The sequence below is a fragment of the Nematostella vectensis genome, chromosome 2, assembly GCF_932526225.1.
Source record: "Nematostella vectensis chromosome 2, jaNemVect1.1, whole genome shotgun sequence".
NCBI lineage: Eukaryota > Metazoa > Cnidaria > Anthozoa > Actiniaria > Edwardsiidae > Nematostella > Nematostella vectensis.
Window position 1 is genome coordinate 15,209,001 of NC_064035.1, and position 12,525 is coordinate 15,221,525.

A 12,525-nucleotide genomic window follows, 5' to 3' on the forward strand; every position below is an offset into this window, starting at 1 on the left:
GCTATATCTATGATACATACTTGGGTATTCACAAAAAATCTTGCACCGCCGAACGCTCGAATGTCATCTTGCAACTCAGCAACACATCTGCCCGTCCCTATTATCCTCCGGCACTAGTGGTAAACAAGACTTTACGCTTTAACCTTACCCAGCCCGCTTCTTTTTCCCGTCCAAAGCAATAATTAGCAATGTTTCTTCTATGTTAACTCTAACTATCAAAAACGTTTTAAACAAGGCTTGTATACAACTGTTTCGGTTTCCTTTTGGATTGTTGGGCATTATTTCCTTTCATGTGGAAGACCATATGGGTTGTGCTCCTGGTCCTAGCGTATAAATACTGCAAGAATAGATTTGTAGTTGTGTGCTGGCCTTCGGGCCATACTAAAAGACCAGCTTCGCCTTCCTCTAAAGAGCCTGGCTAGTCCCCTGTCATTCCTTGGAGTCCAGGGGCTCGTTTCTCAAAACACCCGAGAATTCTCGGGCCCGAAAACGATTAATTCCTTAAATTTGAAAAGCAAGCTGGCTAATTTCTATAAAATTTATGGTATCTAAATGTGTTGAAATATCGTCAAACATCGTATTTTTCTCGAACTTCCCGGGCCCGAAATTCACACTTAAATATTAAGAACGTTCTCGGGACCACGCAGTCACCCGAGACTTTTCGGGTAACTTTCTGGCTCCAGCAAAACTTCGAAAATAGCCTTATTGAGCGAAATCATTTGGAATATGAACCAAGAGGAAGTTCAAACTGTTCTAAAACATGAAAGCGGTTCTCAAAAAGGAAAACATGCGAAATTTTGGGCAAAAATGCAAAATAAAGTTCTCGGGCCCGAGAATTCTAAAGGTGTTTCGAGAAACGGGCGCCTGTGCCGTTTTATTGCTCCTGTCAAGTAATGTTCAAACATATTGTATAAAAGAAAGTGTGATTTTTTTGGTCACGGGTGGTCGGCCCAGTAAGGGTAGAAAAAAGTTAGGAATCATATAATGTACCTTTTAATCACATTTTTAAATGTCTGGTGGATCACTCCTGTACTTTGCACTTTGAAACACTCTACGGATCTAGATTTAACCGAGAATACAACAGAAATAAAAAAGATATACAATATTGCTAAAAATGTGAGGCGGATGTGGTGGAAATTTGTATGTCTATAAATAAAGCCCCCAATACCGATTTCGAATATCAAACTTTTCTTGAAACCACTTTTAATCATTGGGTAAAATCTTAACTAACTTGTCATGACTTTCGAATCGCTAGAAAGCATGAGAGCAAATGTTTGATTTTTGATGTATGAAAAGTACGTCTGCTTTTTCTACCTGGCCAGATGTTAAGCTCGTATTTTTGGGATAACGGGTGACCTAGTGTGTTAGCGGTCTCTCACCGCCGTGGCCCAGGTTCAATCCTGGCTCAAACTGGCGATTTTTTCGGGTTCCTGCTTTTATTTGAATTTGTTTCGCAGGTGAGTTGAGGTTATTCTCCGGTGTTTCCAGTCTTCTCGGATAAGGACACTAAACTAGATGTCCCGTCATTTCAAGCTGCACTGCATTGACCTGAAGGGACGAAAAAGAACCCTCACCGGAGATGCAATAAACCCACACTTTTCAGTGCAACTCTCCTAGGACATCCGTCATGGCCTGGGTACAGTCGCTAACTGGTGAGTTGGTCTCATTTGGGAGTCCTCAGCAGCGCGAGCTGCGCCTCGATTTGAGCAAGCGACTAGTAGTCCGGGATAAACACGATGCTGTCGTCTACAGCAACCACAGGCCCGCCGAAAACCTTCCCGAAAATTAGCGTTAAAAAAGGAGTACAAAAAGGGGTTGATTGCACTGTTGGAGTGGCCTAGAAACAAACTGACGAAGTAAAAGGGCTTACTGAAGCATGGGAAAGTCTGCGGAGAGAAAAACATAATAAACTGGAAAATCCACAGAGGAAGCCAGCAAACTGCGAACAGCAGCGTGACAGCAAGTAGCATCTTAAGAACACGCTTGCGTGACCTTTGGAGGTGTGTTTCTGTCCTTGTGATTCTAGCGCCCGGAGATGTGCGCTTCCATAGGGTCCGACATATGGCGCAGTACAGAACCGCCATCGTCAGAAGCGGCGCTACGTACATGACGACGAACAGAAGTACCGTGAAGCTCTTGGGCGCCTCGAGGGGGTTAAAAGGCGGTTGCCATTCCTCTATGCAGTAATACATACCGTCTGGGAATTGCTTGGCTTTCTGGGCATCAATAAGAGGCGCCATGATGCTTAAGGAAATTATCCAGGTAACTGCTACTATGTACTTGGCCTTACTTAACGCGATGCGGCCGCGAAGCGGGAACACAATAGAGATGAAGCGATCTATAGTAACCGCCAGCAGGGTGAGAACAGAACTGGCCACCGATACGCTCTGTAGGTATACCACAAGCTTGCAAACGATCGGTCCGAAAACCCAGTGGCGAATGTACTGTTCGGTAATCATATTGGGCATTCCAGTAAAAGTGATAAGGATGTCACTAGCTGCAAGATTGGCGACGAAGGTATCCGTCATTGAGCGCGCCCTGTGATTGAGGACAACGTAGATCACTGTGCTGTTACCCACCAACGACAACACGATGATCAATACATACGCCGAAGTCTTGAAAAATTGAGTAAGCGGTGTTTCCTTGAATTCAGGGCAGTCCAACCCTGATGTGTTACCGTGATGCGACACGTTTGAGATATTCATTGTTGATCTCTGCAAGCGAGAAATAGGTCCTTTAGTTTTTGCTTGGACTTTTAGCATGACAAAGAGATTTGTACAAAGACCAAATTAGCATCTTATCCAGGAAGTAATAGCACATTTGTATTAAGAGTTGAATTTGTTTAAGTACACATCAAGGAGCCATAGATCGATTATTAGCCAATGAAATACTGGCCTCAATAAATTTGTTTGGACGACGCTTATTTGATTGGATTGACATAGTACATAAGGGCATCATATTGGAAGAATATCAGCCACTTCTAAGCTTCTAGATATATCTTAGAGGGGAGGGGACGACCTAGACCAGAATGTAAAAACGACCTGCTTCGACAATAATTAGACAAACGAAGGTAATAAAACAAAAAAAATCCTTCTTAATGTTTACATGGCTACCTACTGTTTCATGATATTCTCCTGTGTCCGACGAAAGGTTCAATAGTGTTGTTCAGCGCGAACTTTAAAGACTAATTCTAGAATTTGTAAACAACTGCTATGTTTTCTAAATGTATCGTCCGTCTCCTAAAGCTCTTCCAAAGAGACTTATTGTAAGCGTAAAGATGTTGTGACATCTACCGCACGTAAAATAGTCTTCCCAGATGAAGTATTTTCGTTGATGGGAATCCTTATATATCCTCAACCTTTATCAATTGCTCATAATTTGGTGACTATTTCTTATATTGTAGGATTTTTTGTGCAACACGACTTTCTCGAATTTTCACATTTTTTTTAATAGAAGAATTTGAAGATGCAACAGATTGGGTGATGATGAGGTGTATGTACACAGAAATGTTTACCTTTTACAAGAACAAAGAAGCATCAATTCAAAAAAAAAAAAAAGAAATGCGTAGATGCTAGTTGCATATTTATATTTTTCATGGTTTACAATCACCTTCTACGCGGCCCAAAATAATGAATACACGACTTTACTGTTTTACTTTGACAATTTCTGTGTTTCCTTCTACGTATTTTGCTTGCGATACAATCAATAGCATCAGCTATGACAATTTGGATTGAATTTGCGTATTGATAACTTTTTAACCCTAACAAAGACAAATTACATGTATTAAAAAATCTAATCAAAATTGGAGTCCTTGAATATCATATTGTGTGCTTATTTTCAAAAGTCATTATAGTTACCATTCCGAAGTTTATGTCTGTACTAACACGTATACTCAAAGAAAGGGTTTGCGGTGACGTGGTTGTGTCTTAAAAATAGTGTGCTTTTTACGGTAGTGCGGTTTCTTAAAACAGCGTTTTCTTCCTTTTTTTTTGCAAAAACTTGATGCGGTTTTGCATTTTTTGCGACTTTTTGTGTGGTTTTCGTGGCTCCCTTACGACCCCAATTAAAGTTATTTAGGTTTTCAACTTCCTTTGTTTTCCAAGTGGAGTCAGCTATGTTGGTACTATTAGTTGAGTGCAAGAGCTCGTTTTATTGTTGTCTCCATAAAAAGAAAATTAATCAAATCGCCAGCGCCCCTCAGCCCCCTTTCATATGCTTTTAATGCAGTGTTTATAACTAGATAGAATATTCCGTATAAAACATCAAGACGGGTTTGCATTAATTGATAGATCGCCCCTGCTTTTAACAACGATTATTTATCCCGGGAGCTGTACAAATAGCTGTGTCATCGACACATTTTTCCTTCCTTTTTATATACCTATTTCAATAACGTTGTCCGAGTGCAAATGGCGAATAGCAAATGGCAGTTCTAAGAACAATCAGTGCTTATAGATATAATTATTTGTAAGAATAGAGGTTGTAAGTAAACTTAACGCAAAAGTTGTTCAAATTGTATTTTTTGATAGCAGCACTGCCATTTATTAAAACCATTTGCGCTGACAACGTCATTGCACGCACTATGTAAAAGGTGTATTTCAAAAGGGAAACGGCGAATTGACAGATAGGGGTTCAAATTGTCGGCTGATAAATGGCCATCAACAGGAAATAAACTTAAATATTTTAGAGTGTGAAGTTACTCAATTCTTTCATACAAACAAAGTTTTCTACGGTTTTTCTATGATCAAAATAAATGAAAGAAGGAAATTGGTCAGCCTTTATAGCTCCGTGGCGTTTGGAAAGCGTTTGATGCCCGGCCATAAATACCAGATTTAGTAAGAATTATCTTGAGTTGTAACACAGGACATTCCATTTTAACGTCAATAAAAAGATAGTCGATCTCGCTTTGTAACAGGACTACTTAGGCGGTATGACTTGCAGGCATTTAGTAATATATTTAATTCGCCAGATGGCTACAGAATCGTTGCGCGCAACCTTTCTCTCTAAAAACAAAACAAGGAGAGACCAAATAAGTTTGATAGTGATGTCCCTAATTTGATGGCCATTTGTCATTGAAAAAATTACTTGAAAAGCGTTCTCAATCCCTGACGTATTTAGTGAAATTAAAAGCCAATTCGACTGGCTTTCAACAGACCGTCATGTTTACAAATAAAAAATAAAACGGGGGACGCAAATCCAAAACCATCAAGAATATAAATAATACGAAACTACAAATTCAATATAACATACATGCGACGCTGTCGAACGTTTTCAAAAGTGAGATCTCTAGTGACTTCATCCGATGAACCTCTGCCACCACATCCTTTGGTGTAACAGGAACTTAATACTTGGCCTCGAAGCTTGCTTATATAAGGGCAAATCGGGTGTGTTAGCCAATCAAGTAAGAGATGCAAAATTGGTGTTGTATACCATGCAAATGCAAGAGGAAATTAGAATGATTTATCACACAACCACTTAGCTGATAAAATTTGACCGAGGACAAGAAGAGTAAATATAGCTGTGTGTTTCTGAACACTGTCTGATAATGTTGTAGGCCCATTGTGATTCGAGCTGTAGGGAGTCGAACTCAGGAAAGGAAGATCGAGGCACATCGAGTGCGTACTCTCCCACGGCCTCACTGATAAGCACGTACTTTATGCCTTGCCTTTATCAGTGATGAGCTTATATCAATATAACGAACGCGCTTGTTGTTTTGGTAAATTGGATTTGGGCTAACGTCTAAGCTATTGTTTGTAAACTAATATAATTTATTTTGCTGTAAAAATTAGGCAAATGATCAAAAGCGATCGTGTACATCCTATTTGGAATTAGGTAAACATAAACAAGCCGACTTGACTTTACAATAAATGGAAATATAATGAATAAACATAAACCTGCATACCTTAACCAACTAAAATGACTAATTTAGAAATAAATGGGGGAAATATAATCTATATAATCAAGCATATCTCTGCAGGTAAAACTAAAACAATCTAAAATGCATGGTTTAGAAATAAATAGGAATGAATAAATATAATTGCTTAAGCCCATCTCGTTTAGATAAACTAGAACTAAAATGACTGAATTAGAAATAAATGGGGGAAATATAATCTATATAATCAAGCATATCTCTGCAGGTAAAACCTAGACAATCTAAACAAATACTGATTCAGAAATAAATGTAGTCGTGCAGATTCTGGGTGAGGTGTCTAAACAGACTAAACATATTTTAAGGACGAATATATTCCGCAGACTGATAAACAAGAACATGCTGGGCGCTCCTTAGTCTGGCGGGCCTTTTGCAGAGCGACCGCAAAGTATGCTGGGTTTAGGAGAGCGAATGGTTGGTTAGATAGTCGGGGTACTGTGGTTCTGGAAGCCAGCAGTCACGGGTACGTCACTGAGAAAGTTTATAAGCCAGGGTACAGAGATCTGCCGTGGCTTATATTGGGTAAATCAAGCACTTCCTTTCCTAGAGGTTCTTGCACCACAAAAACCTAACAGAAAAGCCGGAGAGGGGGCTCTTGAATACTTTCGCTTAGTTTGCACTTGAGTAACTCGATTTTTGACGTTGGTCAAACCGTCTTTTGTTTCTGCCTTCAATCCATTAGCTCGATACTTTGCTCTCCAATTTCAATAGTGTTCGATTACATTTTAGCTTGTTTTTAAACAAGAGACGGGTTTTGTGGAAGGCCCAAGATCAAATGCCAACATTTTGGTGAATAAAGCTTTATTTTGGCCATTTCAAATTTTACACTCCTTAAATACACCCAGGGTTGTGCTAAATTAAATTACATGCCCTATGGTGTCACACTCTTTGCACCACCTGATAGTGAGGCTGTACCAATAAATTGTACGCCAGCTTATCAATCTCTGCATAATACAAAGAGCTTATCTATGGTATAGTATTACGGTATCTTTCTGGTATGGGGGGGGGGGGGGGGAGTTATTGTGATGGTGCCTTGATTCGTATATCATCTATCTTCAGGATCATCTTCACAAGTTGAGTGGCTAAGCTGATTTGCTGCTTCTTTCCAATCAGTGTTTCAATAACATGTTGAGTTTTCATATCTCGAAAAAAAAGACAGAATCGTTAGACAGAGTAATACAACACATTTATAAGGTCGTTTTCACATTTGCAAATATGGATGTGAAGGTAAAGAATTCTGTTCCACATAACTGGTCAATTAGGGACAGCCCTAGTAGACTCTTGTCACAGAAACTACATAATCAATCAAAGATGTCCAAAAGCCTACCATTAATTCCAGAATCCATACAGTCAACTCCTAGGCGTGGGTTCTTTTCTGCCACTTGTCGAGATTTGATATCTGCAACTGTCTGGATGGGGTTTAACCCGGAGTTTTCAGCTAAGGCGAGGGGGATGTTATCGAGAGCATCAGCATATGCACGCATGGCATACTGCTCAATTGTAGAAATCTACAGGAGAGATAGAGCACAAGAAAATAGTAAATCTTATGTACAGTAAGCGCAATAGAATCAAACCTCTCTGCCTTGAAAACACTGACAAATGCTATGTTTGATACTTGCACCTTGCACCAGAACATAACCCAGAACTAACAAATCAACCATCCAAATCAATCATCCATCTAAATATGCACTCTGTATCTATTATAGCCTGTGAGCAGGGTCTCCTGTGTGTTTTTGTTGTTCAGGATCCCTGTGGTGCAAACGAATCAAGAGCTCGCCATAGGAATCCCTATATCCCCAATACAGGAATTTCCGAATTAACGCACTGGAGAGCTGACTAGCAGGCTATATTTCTTACAATCTATTTTTTAAATGAATAAATGGTACCTTGTCAGCCTCTTTAGCAATTGCTATGGAGCAAGAGAGCTCTGTCGCCCCACCACCATAGACAACTCTGCTATCTCGCACAAGGTTTCGCACTACACACAGGGCGTCATGGATGCTGCGCTTTGCTTCACCAACAATCTACAGGACACAGAATGAATTATACATTAATATAACAATTAGAAAAAAAAACTTAAAGAGACTCTGAACCATTTACTTTAATATAGAATATAGAATGAATTATACATTAATATAACAATTAGAAAAAAAAACTTAAAGAGACTCTGAACCATTTACTTTAATATAGAAGGCATAACAAGGCGTGTCCCCAACGAGTATTAAACAAAAACAAGCTCATTTACTAAGGGTGGTGTGAACGAACTTTTAGCCCATTTAAATGTACAATAATCCCAAATGCAGGAATTTTTTTTATGGACATCAAGGTGTGTTTAGGAAGAAGGCAGTTGCCCCGAATGTCTGTGTGCAGCTGAAAAAAATATGCAATCTGATCATGACCCTACAAATGATTTTATTGTACAGGGATTGCTTACCATTTTATTTCCTCCCCTGATAAAGATCGTTACAGCCCTAGAATTGTGACACTCTTCGATCACCAACATCTTATCCTTGGTTGTGCCAAAACTGAGCTCTCGGACAATACCAGCCTTGCCCAGCTTTTCAGAGGTCAGTTCAGAGAACCTTGGGACAATCCTCCCACCAGTTGCTATGGCAATAAGCTGTTAAATAACAGAGTTGTATAATATTAGCACAAGACGATTACTAAAAGTGGCAATATTGCTTCTGTTGTAGTGCGTAACAATCTAGCATGTTTTCTGTTAAAAATATACTCGATTAAAAGGGACAATGTCCAGGAGTTGTAACATAAACTGGTTCAAATTAAAAATAATGTGTACAACACTTGAGAGTAACATGAATTGTCCTCGGCCTATACCAATAAGGCTACAGTAAGTTCAAACGTCTTATTTTCTTGCTTTCTGGCTTTTTGTATAGTTCAGCCAAATAATTTTGACGCTTACCTCAATTTCTGGACCTCCAACCCATCTGACGGCAGGGAGGTGGTTCTGGAGTAGCAAGTGATTGGCTTCATCGTCAAATCCCCACTGACAGATAGCCAGGTTGGCACCTGTATCCTTCACTTGTTTGATCATCTCAGTAAACTTCTCACGTTCATACTCCTGGAGCTTCTTGTAGTCCTCGACGGTCGCCACATCAAGCTTATGTTTGGTCTTGGGCTTGGGGGGCTCAAATGGGCACGTGAGAATGGCTATTTTGGCATCTTTGACAACCTAGAGAGAAGAGATAAAACTACTGAACAAAAAAATGGAAATACTTGTTTAATTATTCTCAACAGCGCAACAGAGAAAATATAATGTGATTCTAACATAAATTAGTTATAGCTGCTCAAATGGGTAACAAACCCACCGCTCAAAATTCTGGCTACATGCCTGTAACGGAAGTTCATTGGCACATACCTTGGGCATCTGTGGATGGCTCATATCCTTGTCAACAACCACACCCTTGACCAGGACGGTATCATCAAGTTTACCACCTTCCTTGCCTTCAACTTTAATCAATTCAAAGTCAACATCCTTGCGCTCCAGGTCCGCAACCGACAGCACTGCATCTACAGCAATCTCAGCTAATGGCCGATGACATCTGCTAACACTGTAACCAAGTGGAAGCTTTATTGTACAATAACATATAATTATTCTTTACAAAATAAATCAAAACACCTAAGTAATAAAAAGCAAAATCACATTTCAGGAGACCTGGAAAGAATAGGAAACTTTTGACTCACAGTGAATTTTGCAAGATGCTACACTGCTACACTAAATATACTTTAGGGATAGTACAGAGTTTTTCCATATTGGAAATCAAAGAATCTATTCTTGCTATCTAATCTGAACAAGTAAAACCGTCATCTTATGGTGAAAAATGCTATTGATCACAATGAAAAATACTTACATTTTGGAGCCCAGGGTTGTCATGGCTGTTTGGATCAAAGATTCCTTGTTGTCTTTATCCACAGGAAAGTTGTCAGCAATCGAGTCCATATGCTCAAGTGCTATCTTTGCTGCTAGTTCATAACCGTCAGCAATGCGAATGGGGTGGATCCCCCAGTCTAGCAGTTGCTCTGCATGCTCCAGGAGAGCACCAGCCAAAACTGTATAGAGACGGGACCCATTAGGTACAGATCAAAGTACATTGCATCATAAATAACTAGGGATCGATCTTAAGATATTTACACACATTGTTTCGATCAAATTATGCTCCTACCTACAACTCCAGTTGTACCATCCCCAATTTCATTATCCTGAGACTTTGAAAGCTCCACCATTAGTTTGGCAATCTGGTGATCAACTTCCATCATGCCAAGAATTGTTGCACCATCATTTGTCACAGTGACCTCACCATCAGGACTAACCATCATTTTATCCATGCCTGAAAAAAAAAGTGTTCAAGAATTAGCTAGCTGCTGATAACAAAAGGTTTGCCTAAAAATACACAGTACTTAATTAATAGATTAGATAAACAACAATGCGCTGTATGCTATGTAGTATACTATAACCAAAAATAGGAGTTTAGAGAAAGATCAATGAAAAAAATAAAAAAGGAGATAATCTAGAATATAAAGATATTGTTTATCAGATGACAGAGACCCATTAGAATAAGAGGATAAGGTGTGCGACATCTATCAGTATTACTGCTTAATCTGGATGCTTTGCAACTGCATGGACGTTCTTAAATCTCTGTATTTATATTAAGATAAAAAAGGATGATATTTCAAAGTTTAAACTATCCCTCAGAAATCTACAATGTGCCTGACAACCATCTCACGTGTGAAATAAACTTTGAGGTGTCAAACCTCACCTTTTGGCCCAAGAGATGTTTTCAAAATACTCGCAACTGCTCTTGCTGCTAAAATATGTGACTGCAAAAGAACGATATGGTATTGAGTTAATGCTACTAAGGGGAGAAATGGCGAATCACAAATAATCACAACATTTAGTGCCAACAGGTTGACGATCTTACTTTTTGTGCTTCGAGACCTGTCAAACGCTTCTGTTCTTCTTGTTCTTTGAGGATTATAAACGGCCTACCGAACTCATCGAATGTAATACCCTGTGCAGCGGCCCTAAGAGGTCCCCCAGCCATGATTGTATAAGATATTTGAATTATATAGTAAAGAAGATGGCCGATGGGAGTGGATATTTGATGGTATTTCTCTACAGGAATTTGAAGTTAGGAAAAGCCGGCAGCAGAACACCCTTCGCTCCCAATACCCCACGGCCAGATAATAACACAGCTTACCCAATAAACACAATTGCCAAATAAAATCTAAGAGTTATTTGTCACAAATAAAGTGTAATTGATGCATTTAAACCATTCTTATTTTTTTCAAAATGTAAGGTGTCGCCCATTTATGTTTCTTACCTGTAAGGAGGGTGGGGGGCATTAAAAGGGAGCACAGGATAGCCAGCTCAGTCGTGAACCCCTGCCCATTTAAAAGGGGACTCTGATAGCGGGGAAGCATTTTCTAGCTAAACATTAAAAAAAAAATCAAATTTTATGAAAAAGTCGAGATACTTATATAATAAATACTATATTATATACAAAGTAAATAATTTTATATTGATAAAATCCTGAATGTTAGGGGTTGATTGCCCGTGGTGTATACTTTTTTTTTAATGCAAATGACTATTAGTAAATGTGAGTTCTACAACCAAAAGTTATGATGAGTTTTGTCACATATCAACACAGGGGAAGATAAGGGTCAGTTAAACAATAAGGATGTCTACAAAACGAAGACCTAAAACCTAAAACCTGTGACCCCAAAAGCTACGACCCCAAAAGCTACGACCCCAAAAGCAACGACCCCAAAAGCTATGACCCCCAAACTTGCCGTTATTAGCCTACCTTGTCTCCCAAAATGGCTACACAGCGTGGAAGTTTCATGTGGAATCAGTGATCCTTATGAGATAATAAGCTTATTCAATTTTTTTTTAATTGGCAAATAGTGATCTACTTGTGTTTCCAGGTGGTCGTTTCTTGAAACGCCAATAAACTCAGAAACCCGGAATGTCACCCGGTAAACTTTTTCGGGTGTTTCTTCCAAAATCTTAATTGCCCGCTAACTTTATACGGGAAATCGCTTCATGTTCTAGTTGTGTCGAGTTGTAGAAAGTTTTCATCACAGAGAAAACCATTCCACTGCCCGGAAAAAGTGGGCCAATCAAGGCTTACATCATTTTATCGGATTTCCTTCCAACCAATCAGTTTTCATCTCTGTCAAATGATTTGACATTTAGCTGTCACAGTGCGCCTAAAAACATAAACAGCTTTGCGAAATTATTAGAAGTTTTTTTTTACAAAATGAGACTTTATTTACTTGTTCTTTGTCTTTCTTTCGAAAAATGTCGATGCCACAGCAATTTTTGGGGTGCAAGTTGTCTACAGACATCGACAAAACAAGGATTTCAATAACTATAGCCAATCTATTCATAAACTTTGGGAATTATGTCGGGAACCCGTATCGGTACGCTACGCAAAAGCTTTGTTTTGATAAACGCTCTTCCTCGCCAGGGAGTTCGAAAACTTCTCTGGGGGCATTTTTCTAAATAACCGGTAATTGCTGGGTCTGTTAGGTTACTGGGAGAGTTTTTGGGATAATTTTTCGGGCAAAGGAGCGTGTCT

The 12,525-nt window shown here is 39.2% G+C and overlaps 2 protein-coding genes across 2 annotated transcripts; both read right to left on the reverse strand.

Annotated features, from left to right (window-relative positions):
• Positions 1 to 293: 293 nt before the first annotated feature.
• On the reverse strand, positions 294 to 5,704 carry LOC5521850 (neuropeptide FF receptor 2). Its single transcript, XM_001641583.3, has 2 exons — positions 5,248 to 5,704; positions 294 to 2,714 (listed from the first exon to the last, which is right to left on the reverse strand). The coding sequence occupies exon 2, from the start codon at positions 2,703 to 2,705 to the stop codon at positions 1,626 to 1,628; it is 1,080 nt and encodes a 359-aa protein (XP_001641633.2). The 5' UTR covers positions 2,706 to 2,714; positions 5,248 to 5,704; the 3' UTR covers positions 294 to 1,625.
• Positions 5,705 to 6,710: 1,006 nt separating this feature from the next.
• On the reverse strand, positions 6,711 to 11,113 carry LOC5521851 (T-complex protein 1 subunit epsilon). The gene is made up of 10 exons (XM_001641584.3): positions 10,864 to 11,113; positions 10,702 to 10,762; positions 10,108 to 10,272; positions 9,796 to 9,994; positions 9,303 to 9,495; positions 8,847 to 9,116; positions 8,361 to 8,546; positions 7,813 to 7,950; positions 7,254 to 7,434; positions 6,711 to 7,068 (listed from the first exon to the last, which is right to left on the reverse strand). Exons 1-10 carry the CDS (start codon positions 10,984 to 10,986, stop codon positions 6,944 to 6,946), a joined length of 1,641 nt encoding a protein of 546 aa, XP_001641634.1. The 5' UTR covers positions 10,987 to 11,113; the 3' UTR covers positions 6,711 to 6,943.
• Positions 11,114 to 12,525: the final 1,412 nt, after the last annotated feature.

Bases quoted from the DNA above. Each gene is read 5' to 3' on its own strand.
- LOC5521851 (XM_001641584.3), bottom strand. From the start codon at position 10,986: ATGGCTGGGGGACCTCTTAGGGCCGCTGCACAGGGTATTACATTCGAT. The intron at 10,763-10,863 runs GTAAGATCGTCA...GTTCTTTTGCAG, and splicing joins CAGGTCTCGAAGCACAAAAA to TCACATATTTTAGCAGCAAG. The intron at 7,435-7,812 runs GTACCATTTATT...TCTCTCCTGTAG, and splicing joins TTGCTAAAGAGGCTGACAAG to ATTTCTACAATTGAGCAGTA.
- LOC5521850 (XM_001641583.3), bottom strand. From the start codon at position 2,705: ATGAATATCTCAAACGTGTCGCATCACGGTAACACATCAGGGTTGGAC.